The sequence below is a fragment of the Crocodylus siamensis genome, chromosome 2 (assembly GCF_052110815.1).
Source record: "Crocodylus siamensis isolate JL-2025a chromosome 2, ASM5211081v1, whole genome shotgun sequence".
Classification (NCBI taxonomy): domain Eukaryota; kingdom Metazoa; phylum Chordata; order Crocodylia; family Crocodylidae; genus Crocodylus; species Crocodylus siamensis.
Window position 1 is genome coordinate 281,327,043 of NC_143396.1, and position 21,381 is coordinate 281,348,423.

General features: G+C 47.0%; 2 protein-coding genes and 1 long non-coding RNA gene across 8 annotated transcripts in view; 2 read left to right on the forward strand and 1 right to left on the reverse strand.

Moving 5' to 3' along the window:
- The window catches only part of ZBTB1 (zinc finger and BTB domain containing 1), a 32,423-nt gene extending 31,430 nt beyond the window's left edge, over positions 1-993 (reverse strand). The window contains exon 1 of the mRNA XM_090034188.1: positions 155-993. The gene's annotated coding sequence lies outside the window, so the exon portion shown is untranslated. The remainder of the gene's footprint in view (positions 1-154) is intronic.
- ZBTB25 (zinc finger and BTB domain containing 25) lies at positions 19-18,265 on the forward strand. 6 transcript variants are annotated; one of them, XM_090034196.1, is made up of 4 exons: positions 86-146; positions 1,884-2,026; positions 7,547-7,726; positions 11,713-18,265. In XM_090034196.1, exons 3-4 carry the CDS (start codon positions 7,554-7,556, stop codon positions 12,854-12,856), a joined length of 1,317 nt encoding a protein of 438 aa, XP_089890322.1. In that variant the 5' UTR covers positions 86-146; positions 1,884-2,026; positions 7,547-7,553; the 3' UTR covers positions 12,857-18,265. The 6 variants fall into 6 exon arrangements, with proteins under 6 accessions (XP_089890323.1, XP_089890322.1, XP_089890320.1 ...); XM_090034197.1 differs by lacking the exon at positions 1,884-2,026 and having other exon boundaries at positions 19-146; XM_090034194.1 differs by lacking the exons at positions 86-146; positions 1,884-2,026 and adding an exon at positions 4,135-4,271.
- Positions 18,266-18,317: 52 nt separating this feature from the next.
- On the forward strand, positions 18,318-21,135 carry LOC149872289 (uncharacterized). Its single transcript, XR_016440387.1, has 2 exons — positions 18,318-20,546; positions 20,831-21,135. It is a non-coding gene; the product is annotated as an uncharacterized LOC149872289 (long non-coding RNA).
- Positions 21,136-21,381: the final 246 nt, after the last annotated feature.

The following is a 21,381-nucleotide window of genomic DNA, read 5'->3' on the forward strand; positions in this document are numbered from 1 at the left end:
CGCCGAGCGAGCGGGAGGGGGGGAGGCGCCGCCCGCCCGCCGGTGCCTCCCGGGGTTCAAGTTCAAGCACGCCCGAGAGCCGCCCCCTCCCCCCGGCCACGAGGTGAAGTCCTTCCTGACCCCAGCCTGGCCCGGGGGCATCGCAGGTACTGACCTGGCCTCCTCCACACGCATCGGCGGGCGTGCTGGGCCGGGGCGATGGCTGGCTGGATGCTCAGCCTTTGTGGCCGGCGCGCAGTGCCCAGTCCATCTGCCCGGCCCTGATCCTGTGCTTGGGGCGGGTGCAGCAAGCCCCAGCCCCGCTACCCAGGGGAAGGGGCTTGGCTCGGGTTGTGGGGGCCAAGCTCGGCTGCTGGGAAAGCAGGGGAGGAGCGGCCTGGCTCCAGCCCTGGAGTTGGGGAACTGGGGGGTATTCATTTGCCTCTGCCACATTTCCTGACCCCTGGGGAGCCCCACGGGCCAGCTGGGAAGGGTCTGTGGGGAGCACTTGGCCCATGGGCCGGAGGTTGAGCGCCCCGACGTAGCACATGCAGCTGGCCGTGCACCCTAAAGGGGTGGAGGTATTTCAACAAGGCGCTATGCAGAGCTGAGAGAACAAGAGCCTGCGCTCAGTAACTGCATCAGTACATAGTTGTGGGGTGGTAAGCCGTTCTTAGACAGTGGTTCTGTGTGTGGTGTACGGCTGCTGCGATGGGGAAAAGTTTGAGGCACTAAAAGCTTTCTTCAGCCCCATGATTGCAGTCCCATGATCCACCCCTTGAGATGCAAAATCATGGCACTGGAACAGTAGCATTAGAGTGATGTTGTAGCCAGGATGGTCCAGGAATTATGTGAGAGTCAAGGATTTTGGGGGGGGCAATATCTTTTATTGGACCAACTGGATGGTTGGAACAAAATTAGACAAGCTTTTGAATGGTCCAGTAAAAGACATTGCCCCCCAAAATCCCTACACTGGAACACACAAACTACTGGACTGGACTCAGTCCATCTAACCCGGTATCCTCTGACAGTGGCCCACACTAGAAGCCCCCCCCCCCCAAGTGAGAACTTTGTAGATAATCTTCCCTCCCTGCTGGGTCTCACCCTAATTTGCAAAAACTGCAAAATGAGTTATCTCCTTTTGTGATAACTCTGAATATTCTTGTTATCCATGTAAGTGTCCAATCCCTTTTTATTTTTGTGTATTTTATACCCCTCTGTTTTTTAATTCTTGACAACTTGTGGCACTCAGTTGTGTAAAAAGTATCTCCTTTTATTTGCTGTGAATTTGGTTGGGAAGGTCGCTGAGCTGCCAGCTGCTCTTGTATTACGAGAACAGAAGTTCTGCACCATTCATGGCTGCGTGCACGCACTCTGCTCGTGTCTCCGCTCATTCACCTCCAGACTGAACAATTCCAGACTTTTCAGTCTTTGTTCCCAGGAAAATATTTTTTTAGGCCGTGGTTGAACTCCATTGCCCTTTTCTGCACCTTTTCCCTCTTTTGAGTTGATACAGTTAGTTAAAATCCCATGTGGTGTAGAAGTAGTTTACATTTTTTCTTCTGATGTACATTACATTTGAGTTATCAACACTTGAGTTTAAATTTCCCATCATATTACGCAAGGGTGTCAAAGATACAGCCCCTGGGCTGGATTCGGCCTGCAGAGCCATATCATCCAGTCGCCCTGCAGGGCGTGCTGGATAGCCCCGCATGCAGCATCTTCTCCAATCTTTGTCCAGCTGGATGAGTTTGACACCCCTGATATTCCCCATTCACTTACCTTATGTACGTCTCTCTGAAGTTCTGGGATTTTGCACAGGCTTTTCTGTCCCTGATTAACCTAAATAATATTGTGGCATTTGCTGATTTTGCTATGTTACTAACTCACCGCTTTCCAAATAGGTAATAAATATATTAAACACAGCAGAACCAACTGTGAAACCTTGAGAAACCTGCTGCCGTGGGCGGCTCTAGGATTTTGAAAGGGGGGGGTGCAGATGCCGTGATTCATCATCACATATAACACAACACTTCTTTTTCTCCAGGTAAAAATGAAATAAAAACTTTACCAATGTGCTAGAGACCTAGTTCTGTATGATTCAGTTCAAGATCAAAGGAAAAATAAATATAGCCTTACTGCAATGTGCATTCATTTGCTATCTCAAATATTATGCATAAAACACGATAAATGAGGCAAAATAATTAAAAGAGGTTTTATTTAGTTGTCTTTAGAATTAAATGTGTGTTTCAGATTCATAGACAGAATCAAAGCTACCTTGAGTATCTTGACGGTGCCTCTAATGCTTCACTGAATGTTATTTCCACAGGTGAGCTGATGTTCATTGGAGTTAATGTTTCCAAACCTGAATTAATGTTTTTAGCTAGAGATAAAAAAAGTCAGCAAGACTGTGAAATAGGAGCTTTAAAAGCTATATTGAGAGGAGCAGCTAACAGACGGCAGAATTGCAGAAGGATAACTTAAGTAGTGGAATATCAAGACAACTAAGAAAGGAGAAAGGATCATTAACACGGAGGGAATGAAAAGTTCAGAAGGAAGCAGGAAGATGATAATGAGCCCCCAAGTCAGGCGATTCCCTGGCAGCTGCCTGAACAGAAGTGCTGCTGCCACTGTCAGGCAGTTGGCTTTAAACTTTGGGTGAAGCAGGAATCAAAGGGGGGCAGGGGTTGAGACTACCAGTGCACCCCCTAATCAGCCCCCGCCTCCTGGTAACGTTTTGTCACGATGAAAACTGACCCTAAGTAGCACCTAGAAGCCCTAATCACGACACCATACAAAACCAGAACAAAAAAGTAGGACCCCTGCCCCAAAAACATTGAATCCTAGTATGAGACAATAGAAAACACAGGGAGAGAAGTACAAAGAAGCAGTAAGATGGTGTGGGTCAGCTTCGTAGGTCTCAGTACAGCAGTGGCCAACTTAATCCGTCTCTTTGTTTTCACCCTGAGCCAATTTTTGACCCATGATTGGGAAGTTCACTTTAGTGAAGAAAATAAAAAGAAGTGTAAAGAACAGCGGTCAGTAAAAGAGGGAAATGGAAAGGCAACAAGATTTCCAAAGGGCATAAAAATGAATAAGAAATTGCAGGAAGCCAGTGAAAGAATTGGCAGGTCCAACCGTTCCGGAAGCAATTCAGATAGGGACGTTCCTGGGAAGCTACAGTACATGATTTCTTTGCAGCGGTTTTCACTGACCGTGGTGTTTGGCAGAGGCCTACTACAGACCTGCTCCTTCCTGGCCAGAGAAATTTCCCAGGGGCTGAGTTGCTGAGGTGTAAAAAGAAGAGATGCTGCAGCAAAATGATCATTTATGGGGCATTAAGTCAGTGGCTCTCAACCTTTTTAGACTCGAGGCTCCCTTTGGAAAATGCCAGCTTTTGAGATGACAATGCAATATCTTTTAACTGTAGAAAAATACTAGAGCAATTCTTCTGTTGCAAAGAACTCAGAAAAACCACGACGGGGCCGAATGTTTTTAACACTCTAGATTCCTATTTGGGATCTCTGGGTTTATCTGGTGAATCCTGTTTGCACACCTCGCAGTCCTAACGTTGCACGGCATCCTGCGGCACCCTCGAAAAGACTTCAGGACACCCTCCCTGAGTGTCGCTGCTAAGCCGCTGCGCCCCAGCGTTATACAACCCAGAGTCCAGAAAGAACCTGAGTGCCTGAACCACTAACAAATATCTTATTAAAAACAGCCCCTCTTCAGGGGGTTGGGGACTAGTATGTGTTTAAAGGCAACGTTAAGGATGACCTGAAATTACAGGCCGGCGAGGTTTATGTCTGTACCTGCACACTGGTGGAAATGATAGGCGGCTGACTGAAGCGAGGCTGTCTCTGCAGCTCCGTGGCACCGTTGTATTTGCCTGCCTGGCAGTCCAGTCAAAACTTCTGAACGCCGCAGTCCACCTGACCCACTCGGGCAGGGAGCGCGCTCGGCCTCCGCCGCCAGGGCTGTCCTGACGGTGACGACAGCTGCAAAGCCAGAAGTGGGAGAGACCCCGGGGGGCAGGCCAGGAGCTCTGTCCGCAGCAACCGCGCGTGGTCCGCAGATCACGGGGGGGGAGGGGATCTAGGGGAGAGGGCGGATCCTGGCTGGAGGCCCGAGGGGGCCTGGGCCCGCGAGCCGGAAGCGAGGTAGCATGGCGCGGCGGGGGTGGGGGGGACACACGCCGCCCCTGCCGCGCGCCACGTGTGCGGGGCCGGGCGCGCGCCTGCGGGGGGGCGGAGCCGCGGGCAGACGCCGCCCAGCCGGGCTGGACCCCGCCGGTAAGAGCCGGGCCGCGCGCGCGCGGGCCCCACCCCGGGTGCTCCCGCGGGTGCTGCGGGGCCCCGCTGCCCCGCGCCTTTGTTTCAAGCCGAGGCGGCCCGTTCGCCGGCCCGGGCGGGAGGCGCCCCTGCCCCTGCCCCTGCCCCTGCCGCACGAGGGATTTCGAGACGCCGCTGCGCTCTGCCTGCTCTGAGCTGGCGGTGTGCGTTTGCTACTTGTCCCCGACTTTTTTAAAGGACTAGTGTCTTGTTACCTGTCTCCGCGGTTCCAGCGGGCCCGAGGCAGCCTCTCCGCAGCCGCTGAGCGTTGTTGCTTATTACAGGTGGTGGGCAGGCTTGGAGTGTGACTATGGACATAATAGAGGTGGCCTGCCTATTGTAAACCTTTACTTCACATTTCCATACCGGAGGTTTTGGGGGCATCATAATGGAAGAATCTGCTTGTGGGCTGGCTCTTTTGGGTTGTGTTTAAATATTGTCAGAGATCAGTTCTTGCCTGGCCTTGAGTTGCCCTAAAGTTTTCAGATGAAACAAACGTTTTGTTGGGAAATAAACAGTGTTTTTCTTCCGTAACAGGCCTGCCAGTTCTGTTGCAAGGACAGGTGTAGGAATCGCTGTTCGTGGCACAGCAGACGTGTTGCAGTAGTACCGCGGTGTAGTCTTTCTTCTGCGCGGGGATGATAGGCACGCGTGCTCCTACGCCTGTGTGTGTGGGGTGCGATTACAGCTGTGCCTTTGCTACACCCGCGGTGCCTCTGGGGGCTTGTATTTTATCCTGAGAAGTACAAGAGAATCCAAAGCAAGGTCTTCCAGCCGATGCACTGGCTTACTGGGATGTTGTCAGCCAGGCAGTATCGACAAGAGCAGCAACGCACCGCAGAAAATACACACGCGTACTCGCTGGGTGGCCGTGTCTCGGGGCCCAGGGTTTGAAGCAAGTTCCAGACTCCCATCCCTTGCCTGTGTGTGGGGGAGTTTTATACAATGCCGGTTCAGGTTTCTATATTTCTGCCCGTTCCTCTTTGATAAGGATCTCTTGGCCAATTTTTGAAAAATTAATATATTTTGTATTGCAGCTCAGATCCGTTCCAAATCCTATTGATTGAGCAGAACTCAGTTGTTCCAAAAACCATATCGATTGAGCAGGCAGAACTCAAACTCTCTAAACACCGTGTATGGCGCTATGCCTGGGGAGCATCCTCCGTCCCAGGCCCAATTCAGGAGGAAGAAGGGAAACCGAGTCATGGCCTGCGATCATTGTTCTTTCCTTGGGTCCCCTTATAGCACTGGGTGTGAGATCACCGGCCTGCGCATCTCCACTCCCGTGAAACTGGCCTTCACAGTCCTCTTCTCTCGCATGCTGATCCTTGTGATCGAGGCTGAGCTGCTTCTGGGATCAGAGTACGTGGGAGGAGGGAGGTAGTGACACACTCCTGCGGAGCAAAAAGGGGCGAGCGGTGTTCAGGTCTCCCGGCATCTTTATGACGGAATAACTTCAGAGTTTTCACGTGAAATGCTTCCCTTTACTAGAAATAACTTTGAGTTTCTACACACCGTAAAGAAACCGAGGAATCATTAGTTGTGAAGGAATTCAAAGGTGGAATTGCGGAACTGTTGGCAGTAATATGTAACCTATCCTTACAAACAGCCTCTGTGCCAGAGGACTAGCAGGTTGCCAACGTAACACCCGCCTTTAAAAAGAGTTGATCCCGGGAAGAATCTATCATAACGAATAAAATCAGGCATGCGGACAGATAAGATCTGATGGGGAAGAGTCAGCATGGTTTTTGCAAAGGGAAATCCTGTCTCCCCGGTGTGCTGGAGTTCTTTGGGAGGGTTAATAAGCACACGGATGAGGGGATCGAGCTGACATACCTGGGCTTCCAAAAAGCTTTCGACAAGGTCTCTCAACAAAGGCTTAAAAAAACCCCAGGACTGGAGGGAAAGTGTCTGCATGGGTTGGGAGCTGGTTAAGAGATAGGAAGCAAAGAGTAGGGCTGAATAGTCACCCTTCAGGATGGACAGAGGTCAAAAGTAGAGTCCCGCAGGGATCTTTGGTAGGCCCACTTTTGTTCAACATTTTCATCAGTGATCTGGAAATGGAGATTTCACTGTGCCTGCACCCCCAAGTTTGCAGATGGTACCCAGTTATTCTGGGTAGTCAGATCCCCGGGTGACGGAGAGGAGCTGCCAAGCCAAGTGAGTGGACTGAAAAGCGGCTGACGAACTTCAGTGTTGGCAAGTGCAAGATAATGCACAAGGGGACAGAGAACCTCCGCGCTGGGTTCTGAACTAGCTGTTCTGACTCAGGAAAGAGACCCGGGAGTCATGGTAGATACAAAAAAACCAGAAAAATGTTGGTCGTCATTAAGAAGGGAATTGAAAACAAAACTAAGAAGAGCATCATGTCATGATACAATTGGATCCCTGATGTGCCCATGTCTTGAATGCTGTGTACAGGTCTGGTCTCCACGTTTAAAAAAAAAAGGATGTAGTAGAATTGGAAAAGGTAGAAAGCAGGGTAGTCAAAATGATCAGGGGTCCAGTTGCCATCCCAGGAGAGACTGAAAGGGCTAGGGCCTCAGTTTGGAAAGAAGGCGGCGGAGGGGGAATACAATAAAGGTCTATAAAATCATGAAGGATGTGGACAAAGTGAAAAGGGAACCGTTATTCACCAAGGCCCAGAATCCTAAAATTAGGGGGCATCCACTGAAATGAGTAGGTGACCGTTTAAAAATTAACAAGAGAAAGTACTTTTTTATGCAGCCCACAGATAACTTGTGGAACTCATTGTTACAGGAGGTGGCAGAGACCCGTGGCATAGCCAGGTTTAGACTAAACACATTCATGGCTGATAGATCTGTTACTAGCTGTTGAACAGAACAGTTGAAGATGTTTCTTCTGGTATCTCTAAACTAAAAATGCCAGGGAGGGTAATTAATAGGGGGATAGATTACTCTAGATAGATCCAGTTCAGTGCTTGCCCTCTAAAGCATCCACTTCTGCCACTGCCGGAGCCTGGACTGGGCTAGATGGACCACTGGTCTGACCCAGCATGCCACTTCTTGTGTTCTTAATAAAATAGGTTTTGGACGCACCTCATGGTATCAGTTTGCGCTGCACGTGCCGTCTGGAGGCTGTTGACTCCAGAGCGTTTCAGAGAATCCACAGTATCTTCAAATGTTGTTTGTCCTGCTCACTATGCACTTTTAACTGAATCAGGTAGCACTGCTGAATTTTAGTGAAACACTTTTTTTTTTCACTCTTGCTTTTAGAAACACCATGGATATGACTAGTCATAGTGTTGTTCTTCTGCAGCAGTTGAACACGCAACGTGAGTTTGGATTTTTGTGCGATTGTACGGTGGCCATTGGAGATGTCTACTTCAAAGCTCACAGAGCTGTGCTCGCTGCTTTTTCAAACTATTTTAAGATGATATTCATTCACCAGACAAGGTGAGAATATATCAGTTCACTTTCTACATGTCTAAGGCTTTTAATTGTGTTTTTCTTCCAAAGGAATTGTGCTCTGAAAAGACATCAGTACGGTGCTAGGTTACATAAAACTCTGAAGGCTAAGCTGTCTAACCCAGATCATTTCCAGTTCAGGGTGTCATGTTAGAATGGTTTTATGACTGCACCTTGGTAATTGGAGTAAAGCAAAATTCAGGGCCAACATATATCACTATCCCACCTTTTAAAGAGGTGCCCTATATGAGACTAGAGAGAAAAATGTTGAAATCGTATAGTTTTCTTAAGTGGCACACACAGAATCTTAAAAACAAAACAGAAAACATCATCATGCCACTGTACAAATCCATGGTGCCCCCGTGTCTTGAACAGTGTGAAGGTCTGGTCCCCATGTCTCAGAAAGGATGTAGCAGCATTAGTAAAGGTACAGGAAAGGGCAGCCAGAATGATCAGGGCAGGGAGCACTTGCCACTCCGGGAGAGGCTCAAAAAGTTAGGACTGTCCACTTCAGAAAGGAGAAAGCTGAGGGGGAGTATTCACTTTTTGCAACATTATACTGGTGACTTAGCTCACCATTAACCCCCAGATCCACTTCTTCAGTCTAGCCAGACATTTCTCATTTTGTATCTGTGATTTCATCGTTCCATCCTAAGTGTAATACTTCGCATATGTTCTTACTGAATGTCATCCAATTTTATTCCAGGTCATTTTTCCAATTTCGGATCCAAGACCTGTCCTCTAAAGCGTGTGCTGTCACTCACCATGGTGTCAGCCACAAATTTCAGTGTGCACGCAAGTCCACCCACCAAATAAGTAGTTATGATACTGAGCAGTGCCGGATCTGGGGCAGACTATAGGGACCCCCACCTGATATCTCCTCCCAGTTGGACACCTCCAGCCAGTTGATGGCCACTCTTAGAGCATGATTTTCCAACTCGGCACTTGCCTAGATCTAGAGCTTCAGCTTCCTTGGACAGCGCTAAAGCCAAAGTATATTCTGCCCACTGCCCTGTTCCCAGTCATTAAGCTTGTCATGCTGTCACAGAGGGAAATCAGGTTGGTCAAGGCAGACTTGCTCTGGACAAATCCGTGTTGGTTCTTCCTTATCGCCTTGTTATCATCTAGGTTCTCAGAGCTGGTTCTTTGTTACGCTCCAGTATCTTTCTGGGTATTGAGTCTAGACCGATCGGTTTGTAATTCCATGGGGCCGCCTCATTCCCTTTGAGAAAGATGGGCACTATATTTGTCCTTTTCCAGTCTTCGGGGACTGTACCCAACCTCCATGAATTCTCAAAAGTGGTAACCGGTGGCTTTGCAATGACCACAGCTAATTCCTTGAGTACTCTAGGCCAAATCTCATCTGCCCCTGCTAACTAGAAACACCCAGTTTTTCTGAGTAATCAGTTTTTCTGAGTAATCGCTGCAAGACTTACTAACTACCCTGTGTCACTGCTGTAAACTGCTTGTCGTCAGATCGTGAGCCTTCTCTGTGAAGACTGAAATAAAAAAGGCACCAAACACTTCAGCCTTCTCTGCATTATCCCTTATTAGCTTCCCCTCCCCATTCAGTACAGAGCCCACACTTCTCTTTGCCTTTCTCTTACTTCCAACACATTTACAGAATGCTCTTTCGTTACCGCGTCTGTGCCCGTGTACCTTGCTGGCTGCGTGTTTGCTCACGCCACGGTCTTCTTGTGCTCTACTCTCGTACTTTTCTTTAGTTGCCAAATAGCTGCTACTTTTTTTTAACAAGATTTCTTTTTCTGTTTCAAGTTGTGGAGGAACCTGCTGTTCAGCTCTACTGGTCTCTTGCTACGTCTTCTGTCCTTTCTTTACGGAAGGGTAGCATGCTCTTTTGCCCTTCTTATTGACTTGGTTAAAGTCCGCTTTTCTGAAGTCCAATATTTTCATCCTGTTCTTCTTCCTTTCTTTAGGATGGTTTCATCCTTCTGTTATTTCACTGTTGCCCACCTCACCTTCACTCTTCACATTCTCAACTCATTCCTTTTTAAGAAAGCAGTAAATGGGAGAGTTTCCTTTGCCCTCCATCTGCACCAAAAAGTTGTCCCCCAAGAATTTGCTGGATTGTTGCATGCAATACTATGTTACCTTTGCACCTTGCACTAGATATGACAATATTTAAAGTCTCCCAGAAACACTAGTTCCTATGATTTGGATGCTTCCATTAGTTGTTTAAAAATCGTCTTCCTCCTCTTCCTTGGTACGGTGGTCTTGAGCATACATCCATCATGACATTGCCCTTCCTGTCTTCCTCTTTTATCTGAGCCCAGGGGCTGTCAGCAGGTCTACTTCTCTCTTTGTTGCATATCTCAGAACAACTATATATGTATATGTACATATGTATCTTTCAATGTACAATGCATTGTTGTCTCTTTTTTCTGTCTGCCTTCCTGAACAAGCAGCACTCATCCATATCGGTATTCCAGTTGTGTGGACTGTCTACTAGGATGCAGTTCATCCTGCTCCCTGCCCATACCCCTTGCATTAGTATATACGCATCTTTTTCTGACTAGCTTCTTGCCTTGCTAAGATTCTCTCTTCTGCCTCCTCTTCAGCGATCCTTATCCAGGTCATCGTGGTTTTTTACTTACCTGTGAGCTGTCGTCTCCATCGCCTGTTGAAGCTAGTTTAAAATTTTTCTTACTAGGCCAGCAAACCTGGGTACAAAGAAGCTGCGCCTCTTCTTCATTCAGTGGATCTCATCGCTGCTCAGGCCTCAGCAGTCCTGGAACACTGCACCATGGTTTCCAAAATCAGTCTCCAAAGACATTAATTCGTGGGGGGAGTGAAGCAATAAGGGTGACCATGTGCAGTTTTGTGTTGCAGGCTTTCAGATAAGGGACTAAAATCATCAATTCATTTCAAATACAGTGCAGCAGCGAATGTCTTCTGCCTGTCCCTGACATTCGGATGCTGAATTTTGGTTGGATACAAATGGCTCCTACACGGTCATTGCCTCGGGCAGCTCCTGAACCCTGATAGTTCAGTCTTACTCAATTTGTGATTTTGCGGAAACTGCAGAATCAGGCATTATCCATGAAATTGGGCATTGTCTGCAAAATCTGTGAACAAAACTCTCCCTAAAAATAAAACACTGGCTCCCCAGCCGGGCAGGAGGCTGCCAGTGTGAAGGGGAGCAGCCAATGATGGCCACCCCTGCCCTTGATTGGCTGAGTGGGTTGCCCATTGTGTGACCCTGCCCCTCTCTGCCAGTCAGTGGTGAGGGGTGGGGCCACCAGGGCCTCTTGGCCAATCATAGGCTGGGGTGGGGGGGGACACTGCCACAACAAGCCTGTGAAAATAGCAGCCAGGCCTGCAGTCAGCCCACGAAATTGGCCTCCTGCTTGCCTTGATTTCTGTAGGTCCCTAGTTATTCTGCTTCTCTTTGTCACTGAGCAGGCTCCTTGGTTTTCCTTTCTGTAAAATGGGGGTGGCAATTATCTGAGGAGGCTGCTGACGGTTCATTACTTGAAATTTGTGAAGGCTTTTGATGATTTGAAGTTAGAGATTAGTACCGAGCATTATTTATGACCAATCCCACTTATTGGTGAGACTGGTGATAAGCAACTGGAACTGTCAAATGTATTACCTACATTTGTAGAAATATTGAGGCCCAGATTTTCAGAATTGCACGGTTGGTGCCCTCATAGCGTGCAGTTGCAATCCTTTATTTGAATGCACACGCACAACACTTGCGAATACAGATAACCAGCTGTGTGGCTGACTAGTCACTTACACACGCAATTTCTAGGGTTGTGAGGACAGCCACTACCATTTCATGCGCTGCTTTATCCAAATTAGACGTGAATAGTTCTGCAGATCTTGGGTATAATGTTAGATTGATTTTGAAGCTGGAAAAGACAAACAATAGGTCCTGTGATTGCTTAGATGCTGGAACAGGACTAGCATTTAGAGAAATGCATGCGTTTAATTTTGAGTATTGTTTTAAGCAGTGACTGCATAAAGATTCAGCCTACAGATATCCAGCCAGACATATTCAGCTACTTGTTGCACATCATGTACACGGGGAAAGGGCCAAAGCAGAGCGTGAGTCACAGCCAGCTGGAGGAAGGCATTCGATTTCTTCATGCAGACTACCTTTCCCGTATCACAGTTGAAATGAATCGGGTGTTTTCCCCAGAGGCCGAGAAGTCTTCAAACCTATATGGAATTCAGATCTCAACTGCGCACAAAACAGCCGAGAAAGGTCTTGCAGGGAAAGAAAATGCAACAAACACTGGAAACAGGTCTGCTGCCCAGGGTGACCCCCCACAGTTACAACTCTCCCTTGCCATTGGGCTGGATGACGGCACCCTAGAACAACAAATTGCCCATCCTTCCGTTCAAGCACCTGAAGCTGTCAAACTGGTGGAGGAGTTTCCAAAAGTATTGGTGTCTATAAAGCAGGAGAAATACGACCCTGAGCTGATGGAGTCCCAGAGTCGTGTATCCCCCCGTCCAGATGTTGCAGGTCCTACGTTTTCTAAAACAAACTTCAAAATGCATTTATGTCAGTACTGTGGGGAGTGGTTTGATTCGCATGACAATCTGCGGGAACACTTGTGTATTCCCGTGTCGGGGTCTCTTCCCTTCGGTGTCCCAGCTTCCATCCTCGAAAGCAATGACCTTGGTGAAGTGCAGCCTGTTACGGAGAACCGGGAGGCTCTTGAAAGTCACAGGCTTGGTACCTTTCGAATAAAAGAGAGTGAGCACCAGTTGAAACGTCCAAACCGTAGTCACGCCGAGCCATTACAAATTAGCCAGTTGTCACTAATTTCCAAAGACAGTGAACCTGTGGAGTTAAACTGTAACTTTTCTTTTACAAGAAAGAGAAAAATCAGTTGCTCGTTGTGTGGCCACAAATTTCTCCGAAAGAGCCAGTTGCTGGAGCACATGTACACGCACAAGAACAAGCAGTTCAAATCTAACCGATGCCAAAGGCTTGGTAACCCAGTGGGCCATAGCTTTCACCCTTGTAACGACAACAACACCACAGTGCCACCTTTCAGCCAATCTCAAGGTGCCTTAGATTCATCCCCTTCGTTGGAGTCTGATCTTGTCCAAGAAAAGATTGATCCAATCTTAGTAGAATAAATAGCTTGGTTTCTGCCTCGCTCTAAGACTGAGAAGGCTCTGACATCCTTCCGTGTCTCAGAGTTTTGTTCCCTCTTCCCAAGCTGTGTCTTCAGCTACCAGCCCTATCTGCATTGAAATGAAACTTTTACTTGCAGGCAAGGATCTTTGGGTAGATGTGATATTTTTTTATTAGCCCAGCTGAGTAGTTGGAAAAAAGTTCCTTGCAAGCTTTTGGACACTTACCCTTTTTACATGTAAAGTTAAACTTAGTTCTTTTGTTAATTTGAATTTTAAGCTATTCTTCAACAGCGGCCAGATAATTTAGATAATGTTTTTATAAAGGTCGATACAATTGAGTTGTGCTTTACTCGAGTTAAGATTGTGGGTGTGAGGCGTAAACAACTAATGTATCGAGCAGAACTTAAGGCGGTGTATATCCTGCAGATAATCTTCCAGAGCGCGGATGCTATAAAGAAATGAAATGTTCCACTTTACCCAAATTGTAGTCTCAGGCTGCCACCTGACTTGGAGCAAGTCATTGCACCTCTTTGAGGCGGGGGGTTGATTCATCAAGCACTTAAAGTGTGGTCAACTTAAGTGCCTGCTTAACTTCAGGAACATACTCAAGTGCTTTGTTATACCATGCCTATTTTCTTATCCCAAGGCTACTCCTGCCTAATCAGTCCAAATTACATAAATGGAACCAAGATTTACTGAAGTCCCCAACAAGTCATGGGGGCATGAACTCTGCTTGGAGGTGCTCAGTCCCAGATGCTGCAGGGGAAACACCCTCCAAGTGAAGTTTATATGTAGTAAAAATCCAGGATGCTTTTTCTTCATGAAACGTGATGTGAGCGTGAACAGCTTGGAATAATATGCTCCTACATAGTATGGTGACTACACCCAGGGAAAGAGCAAGTCTTCTTATCTTGGTGTGTGCTATACTCTTAACATGGTTTAGATCTATTTTTTTAACTTTCTATCAATCAAGGGTAGCTCAACATCCCCCCTCATCCCCTTCCCAATAAATTTGCTTGTTAGGGTCTCTGGGATTAATATTTTGCTCCGTTTTATATGACAGTCTCTCAGAGCATCCCTTACCAAACAGGATGTAAGAAATCCCTAAAACGTACCATTGGCCTAAACACTGAAGAAAGCAATATGGAGTAATTCTGATATTGAGAAAGTTTTAAAAAATGCACTGAATCGACCCTGGTAACTGCTGCACTGTGCTGTCAAATAATACCAGTAGGCAGTTTTCCACAAATGTGCATTTAAATCAGCACTGAGGTCTTCTGGCCACTTGCCCTGGGATTGTCTCACTAGAATACAATTTAGGAGGAACAGGGAGAAACCTTTGAGCGATTTTGAGAACTATTTATTGCCAGTGTATATGTGGACCAAATCTCTTAAAGCCAATATTTTTTAACTGACTTCACTCAAGTTGGCTGAAGCCCAGAAAGAAATGTGAAATCAAAACATTTTTAATTACAAATGCATCCTAAACCTCTTACTTTTTAAGGAATCAAAACATCTCTGTTCTGTTTTATTTAAATACCTACGGTGCACAGAAGCCAAGAGCTAAATGGACAGAAAAGGTTTTTTCTTGCAGGCGGTCTGGCCATACCATGGCTGAGACATCCTGCTTTGGCAATACAGAAATGCTCGTATTTCTGTTGCTCCTTGGTAGAGAACTACTCTCCAGGCCCTGACAGCACCTTTTGCAACACTAAAAAGCTGAGAAACTTCAAGTTTAATTGAGCACCCAACCCCAATTCTGCTGTGTTAACTGGTATGGCTCAAGAGACCTGGGCCCAGCAGAGATGTTGGCAAACACACTATCAATAGCCAGTAAGTGTTAGCTGCTCAGATTCGATCCAAGACACCCTGCTTGGTTTTTCCAGCTAACCTGTTCTGTAATCCTAGCGTAGACGTGAACATGCAAATGGTATATTTTTTTTCCCATGTGAAGACATAGCCTTCAAGTGCTGAGTTTTAACATAGAGGCACTTGTAAAACTGAAGTGCTTATAGAGAGTGTTAAAAAGGATTAATAATGTCAAGCAGGTTAGATCCAAAATTTGACTTGCTTAGCTTTTTTTTTTTATGACTAAGGAGAATGCCCTCTGCGTTCTTCTTAGTTTCATAGTTTCTAGGGTCGGAAGGGACCTGAGCAGATCATCGAGTCCGACCCCCGGCCAGGGCAGGAAAGAGTACGGGGGTCAAACGACCCCAGCAAGGTGACTGTCCAGCCTTGTCTGAAAGACCCCCAGGGTAGGAGCCAGCACCACTTCCCTTGGAAGTTGGTTCCAGATCTTAGCCGCCCTGACCGTGAAGTAGTGCCTCCTGATATCTATCTTCTTCTGACTTCCTTTTGTAAACCATACAACAAAACAGAGTTTTTTAGCTTTGTCTTCTGCCTACACTGGTAGCAGACTGAACAGGATTCTCAGGGCTCTGCTTGCCTCATTTATACTAGTGTGCCGTTAAGCTGTGACCCTTACTTTTCCATTTCAGTTCCAGTAGCAATGTAAGGAAACACCCATTGCCTGTGGAAAAGGGAGAGGGGGAGATTTTCAGAGGCACCCATGGCCGTCTGATTATCTTAGTTGGAATTAGGTATCTCAGTTCAGGGACTTAACTCCCATTGGAAGTCTAATGCCTCTGAAAATTGTGTCCCAAATCCAGTGCCTTATTAAGGAGGTATTTTTAAAAGTGGGCAATGTGAACAAAGCTAAGTATTTGTGACAGAAGGGCATGCAGACAGCGGTGCTGCAGGGTAGGGCTGGGGGTGGTGTGTGGTGTGTTCCTTGGAGCGTTTTGATCTTTATGATGTGTCAAGTGTTACTTTTTAGAAATTGGCCAGTAGGTGAGTACTTAAATAGGAACAGTGAAAGGAGTAGTTATCACACCTGTGCATGTGATTGACTGTGATGTAGGGATGACTTGATCATTTTGAATATGAAGGATTTACTTTCTGGAATAGGTAAATTAACTTTTGTGCTTGTGTAGAGGCATATGTTTGAAACCTTGTAAGCATTAATAGTCAGTATAACTCACTGAAGGTTTATTAGAGTTCCTTGGACTGACCTTTGTACCATAAAGGTTAAATACATTTGCCTTACTGTTGTTCTGTGTACTCTACAAAAAGGTTTTCCTGTATTTTTTTTAATTGAAAATGTTTGAGGTGCAGCTGCAATGAGAACAGGTAAAAAAACTAGGTGGAAGTCTTGTCAAATCTGAATGCTGTTATTCGGAGCTGCTTCTCCGCAGTGTCTTTATTTTTGTTTGTTCTGCAAACTTTAATTTTAGAAGAAAATTACTCTTCCAGACAGTGACATCAGCAATAACGGCAGCTCATGCCCGTGTATTAACGTGTTTTATACAGTATTATTGTATGAACAAGATGTTCAGATCAATGTACATTTGACCTGCTGTGCATATGTACTTTTTCTTTTAAAGCAAAATCTGTATGCTGTACAGTTGAACCAAAAACAGTGCATTTCCTGTATCTTGTTATGAGAAATAAATTCATGTGATACAATGCACATGTAACCCGGGTGGCGGCACAATAGTTGCCACCCCTGCCCAGTATCGGGGATGGTGAGGTGAGAGTGGGGCAGGGCTTCCAGCTAACACCAGTTTACTTTCCAGCCGGCCCCTGCTCCCCACAGAGCAGCCCGTGGTCCCAAGAAAGTCTAACACTTAACTGATTTAACTATTTGCACTTTATTTACAAAACAGGAATAATAGGAAGGATTATTTACAAGTGAACTTAAATGGCAAAACAAACCAGAACATTAGTCAACCCTTGACTCAAGAGCCACAGGTCGGGTAACTGGCAGCTTCCAGCCACCGCTGAGGTGCTACCACAAGGACGCAAGGCGCTCACTCCCTGGAGCGCCAGCAGGCTTCCTGATAAGCAACAGACTGCAACAGATTAAGCTCTTCTGGTCTGCAGCAATCAAATTGTATCAAACCCCAGCCCCCCAAAGAGGCTGAAGGGTGACCCTCTGTGACAACCAAAAAGGCAAGCAACAAAGTAGGCTCCTGCAGCCATCAGCGTGACCCACGCACAAAGCTCAGGGACTCCATCCAATGACAATCAGCTGCAGAATAAGGGACAGGACTGAGTCCCCTCTGGGGCAGTCAGTGGCAGAGGGTCAGCAGCACAGGCAGCTCCCAGGGGTTGTTGCTCTAAACACCTGCTCTGGATGACTGGGCAGGCACCACACGCGCCTCGCGGCTCGCCAGTCCTGCTCCGAGCGCCAGCCTGCGCCCTGAGCTCCCGGGGACTCTCGTCCTGGTGCTGTGCTGCTCCTCAGGTTCCCAGTGCCTTGCCTGCTGCTGTCCCGTGTCCCCAGGGAAGGGAAGGGATTTCCTCAACTCACTGGCCCAGCTCCCTGCTCCGGATAAGGATGCCGCCTGCGCTCCTGGCCACTGCCTCTTCTCCGCACTGGAGTGGGGGGCCTACCGCCACCGCTAGCCTCCGGGGTGCCCAGCACGGCCAGCACACTGGGATGGGCCTGGGGGCACCAGCTGTCTGCCCCAAGCCCTGGCTGCGGCTCCCTCTCTGCTGGAGGGCTGGAGGCACGGCCGACCGCCACTGCCTTCTTCTTCCAGGGCCTTCGAGGCTCTTCAGAGGGGTCTCTGCTCCCTCTGCTGGGTCAGCTCACCCCGGCTCTTCTTGGGCCTCCTGCGTCATTCCCTGGAGTCACTGTCAGCAGCCCCCAGGCCAGTTTGGCTGCTGCTTTTATCCCCTCCGGCCGTCCCTCCCTGGCTTGCAAACTGGCCAACCCGGGCTCAGGGTGGTGGGCCCCCAACCCCGGCCATCCCCCTTCCATGCGAATGAGGGGATTGAAAACCCCTTCTTACGATGGCTTCTCCTTCTCCACGGGGCAGGGCTCCCCTGCTCCACCTTTAGGCTGGCTCGGAGTTCACCGGCACTACTTCTAGCCCAGGGTAAGTATCTCAAGCCCATCTGGAGAGCCCACATTGGCAGTCTGTTACACGCACTAAGTTATTTGATAAATACACAAATAGAGCTGAAAAAGAGTTGAAAAAATGGCCTGTTTCTGATCTGAAGGAACTTCAGGTTATTATCATAATATACATGAAAAGTACATCTTAGTGAAGAGCATTAATTGTATTTCTCTTTATTTTTGGAACGTGTAACCAGTTTTTTCCAGTTAGTCTCTGGATAAGTGCTGTCATTGAACTGTGTGTTGGCCATACACAGCAACTCGGTATGGGGATTAATAATTTCTTATTTATTTGCTCACTCCGATCTATCTGCTTTTAACAGTAATCATGTTCTTTTCAAGTCACCCAACTTACCTTGAGATGAGCTTAAGGTCTCAGTCAAGTTTGCAGGTCATAAGATATCCACCCTGCAGGGACCTAGAGGACTCACCTGACAACAGAGTGTGTTTGCTCCTAGATGTAGGATCCTCCAGAAGAGATTTGGGGCCCACGGTTAATGCAGAAGAAACAGCGGCTGCTGTCTTCCGTCCTGAACCCATCATCTGGATAGAGATGATCACGTTGCAGGGGCGAGTGACCCAGCATTGAATGGACTCTCTTGGTTGTATTTAACTCTGTACTGTTCTGCGCCTTGTGTGGGCAATGTTGCTTTCTGTGACCTTGAAGTTTGAAAATTGCCCTGCCGTATCCAAAAGATAAACCTCACATTTCCATTTGTGAGTCAAAGAAACTGCAGTAGCAAGGGCTCCGGAGCTGTTGCAGAAACTTCAGGAACAAATGTGTGGTTTTTCCTACGTTCACAATACAGCAAGAACGTTAAGCCAAGTTTGATATTGTAGCAGATGTTGTTCTGTAAACCCTTTTAACCACAAATCTTTGCCTTGCAAACCTGTCCCATTTGACATATATGGGAGCAGACACGAGCCTGCGCAACAGTGACTTTTTTGGAGGGGGGGGGGAGGGCTGTGATTTTTAATTTCAAATACTTCTCCTGTATGTTAGATGGTTTGTCGATCAACTCTCACCTCATGACTGTACGCAGAGGCAAAGCTTGTGCTATGATATTTAAAACAAAACCTGTCTAGCTTGAACTTCTGGGCTAACGATGCTCTCTGGGTCAGGTCCTTCAGGATGCTGAGGTTCCTCTCTTGGCTGTTGAACAGTTGAGGGCACTTGGCACCATCAACCTCAATAAGGGCGACTTCATTTTCATTATATGCAGCACTTTACTGGTGCTGACAGTTCATTTTGGTGGCATTGTGATGTCAAATTTTTCCATATGAAATGGAAGTATGGCATTAAGTACATTCCCGTCTTTGACATCCAGATGAAACCTCTGGGCCCAAGCCCATTCCCTTTATAACATTGTTCTGGGTAGTCTGCCTGGCCTGCTCCTGGGATCATTTCATAGACACACATTTCTTTTTAACCATGTCTGTCTCTGCTAATCCCCTTGCCACTTTGTGTGCTTTAAAATTCATGTCACCTCAACCTCCTCCTGTATCACCCAGGGATTTAACTTAATGTTGTGGCCACTTTACGTGTCCCGGTTCTTGAGTGGCCACACGGTGGGGCTGGTGTATAACAGTGATGAGCTTCTTTTCCATTAGCAAAACGTTTGTGTTTGGGCTTAATGCTTCACGTGGCTGGCATTCGTCTGAGCCGTGAATCAGGAGTCACGACAAGTGCTAAGCAGTGCAAAAGGTCTTACCTCACCCTCCCTTCACAAACTGCAGCAAAGCCTGAGGTCTTACAGATTGCTTGTGTATTGCTCTACCATGTGGCTGGCTCAGTTATCGTGCATCAAACCAAACGCCTACAACATTACAGCCTGATATTTTCAGCAAAGCTGGTTCAATGTTGTGATGTACACCCTGTGCTGTGGGGTATGCACTGAGAGATATTCAGTCAACAATGTCTGCATCAGCCAAGATCTTTGAGAAAAGGAAAATAATTTATCCTGCTGTAAATTAAAATGTTGGACCCGCAGCTCTGCCCCACTCCCATTCGCCGCCCTGGCTGGGCAGTGCCTGCCCCTGCCCCACTCCCTCCCTCGCTGCAGAGGCATTCCTCCATCCCTGCCACACAGGTTTACTAGCAGGAGGTTGCTTTCCAAGCTGCTGGGCTGCATTCCCGTAAATCAGCTATCGGGTTGGTATTGGCTAATACCGGTTGGTTAATAATTGGCCAATGGTATCGGCCAAGAAAATCTTTATTGGTGCACCCTTACTGACTTCCGTTATTTAACATCAGAGAGCTGGGTTTTCTTCTACTTATGCTAGGAAAGACTGGTTATGTTTCTAGAGAAAAGCGGTTGTGGACAAGCGCAGATCCAGGATCTGAAGCCAGGATTTGATTCCTGCTTCACCCAAACTTTTAAAACCAACTGCCTGGATGGGGCTGAGGCATTTCTATTCAGGCAGCTCTCAGGGAGTCAATTGACTTCATGACTTACTATAATCTACCTGATTCCTGCTAATCTCTCTTCACTCCACAGGTGTTAGTGACCCTGTCCTTTTTAATGGTCTTGATGTTCCATTAATTCAGCTGTCCTTTCTTCTGCAAATTTGCTGCCTTATAGCCATTTCTGGTAATATCGCCCTTCTATTTCGCAGCCCTTCAGACTGTTTTTAGTTCTAGCTAAAAACATTAACACGGGTGAACATTAACTTTGGTGTGGCAATGACTGCCAGTGAAGTGTTGGATGCAATGTCATGATGCTCAAGGTGAGATTTTGCTTTACAAATCTGAATAAGAGATTTACATTTAACCATAATGACTACAGGACTAATACAACAATATATTTTGAATACTTTTGCCTAGATTGTTGTAGTTTTTAAACTTTGTATATAATCTGACAAATTTGTGCACATTCCAATTAAGTAGTTGTTATTTTTGCTCTGTTTGTAAACTGAATAATAGTAAATCTTTTAGTTTAAGTGGGGAAAAATGTGTTGTGTTCTAGGTGATGATTTACCACATTATCTGCACCCTCTTTTCAAAATCCTAGATCTGCCCAGGATTATGGGCATACAGTTGCCAAATACCTTCTCCATATTAAACTTCTGTGGCTTCCCTACTTTACATCCTCAACATTTTTGGCTGATGAATACAACCGGCTCGAAATGAATCCCTTCTCTGACTGCACATATAGTAAGTGAGGATGGAGATAACTTCTGTCACTCCAATTAACTTGCATCGATTGTTTAATCAAAAGAACAGTTTTCATGATCTTGTGACTGTGCTAGAAGACACTGGTACTACATTGTTGTCTACAGCAGAAGCAGCTTGTTTGAAAATACATTTATAAAGCCATGGTTTGAATCAGTGTCCTTACAAGTCTAACCCAGACTGACATAGGTGATGTGTAGGGGGGTACAGGGGGGCACATGCCCCCCCACCTGAAATTGGCTGCTGCCTGCACCCTCACCACCGACGTGGCTGGCAGTAGTTGCGGGCAGTCCCCACTTGCTGCCATGGTACCCCCCCAGTCGTGGGGGGCACCAGTCATTCATGCAAACTGACTAGCTGCTGCTAGGGTACTTTGTCCTGCACTAGAGC

Bases quoted from the DNA above. Each gene is read 5' to 3' on its own strand.
- ZBTB25 (XM_090034197.1), top strand. From the start codon at position 7,554: ATGGATATGACTAGTCATAGTGTTGTTCTTCTGCAGCAGTTGAACACG. The intron at 7,727-11,712 runs GTGAGAATATAT...TATTGTTTTAAG, and splicing joins ATATTCATTCACCAGACAAG to CAGTGACTGCATAAAGATTC.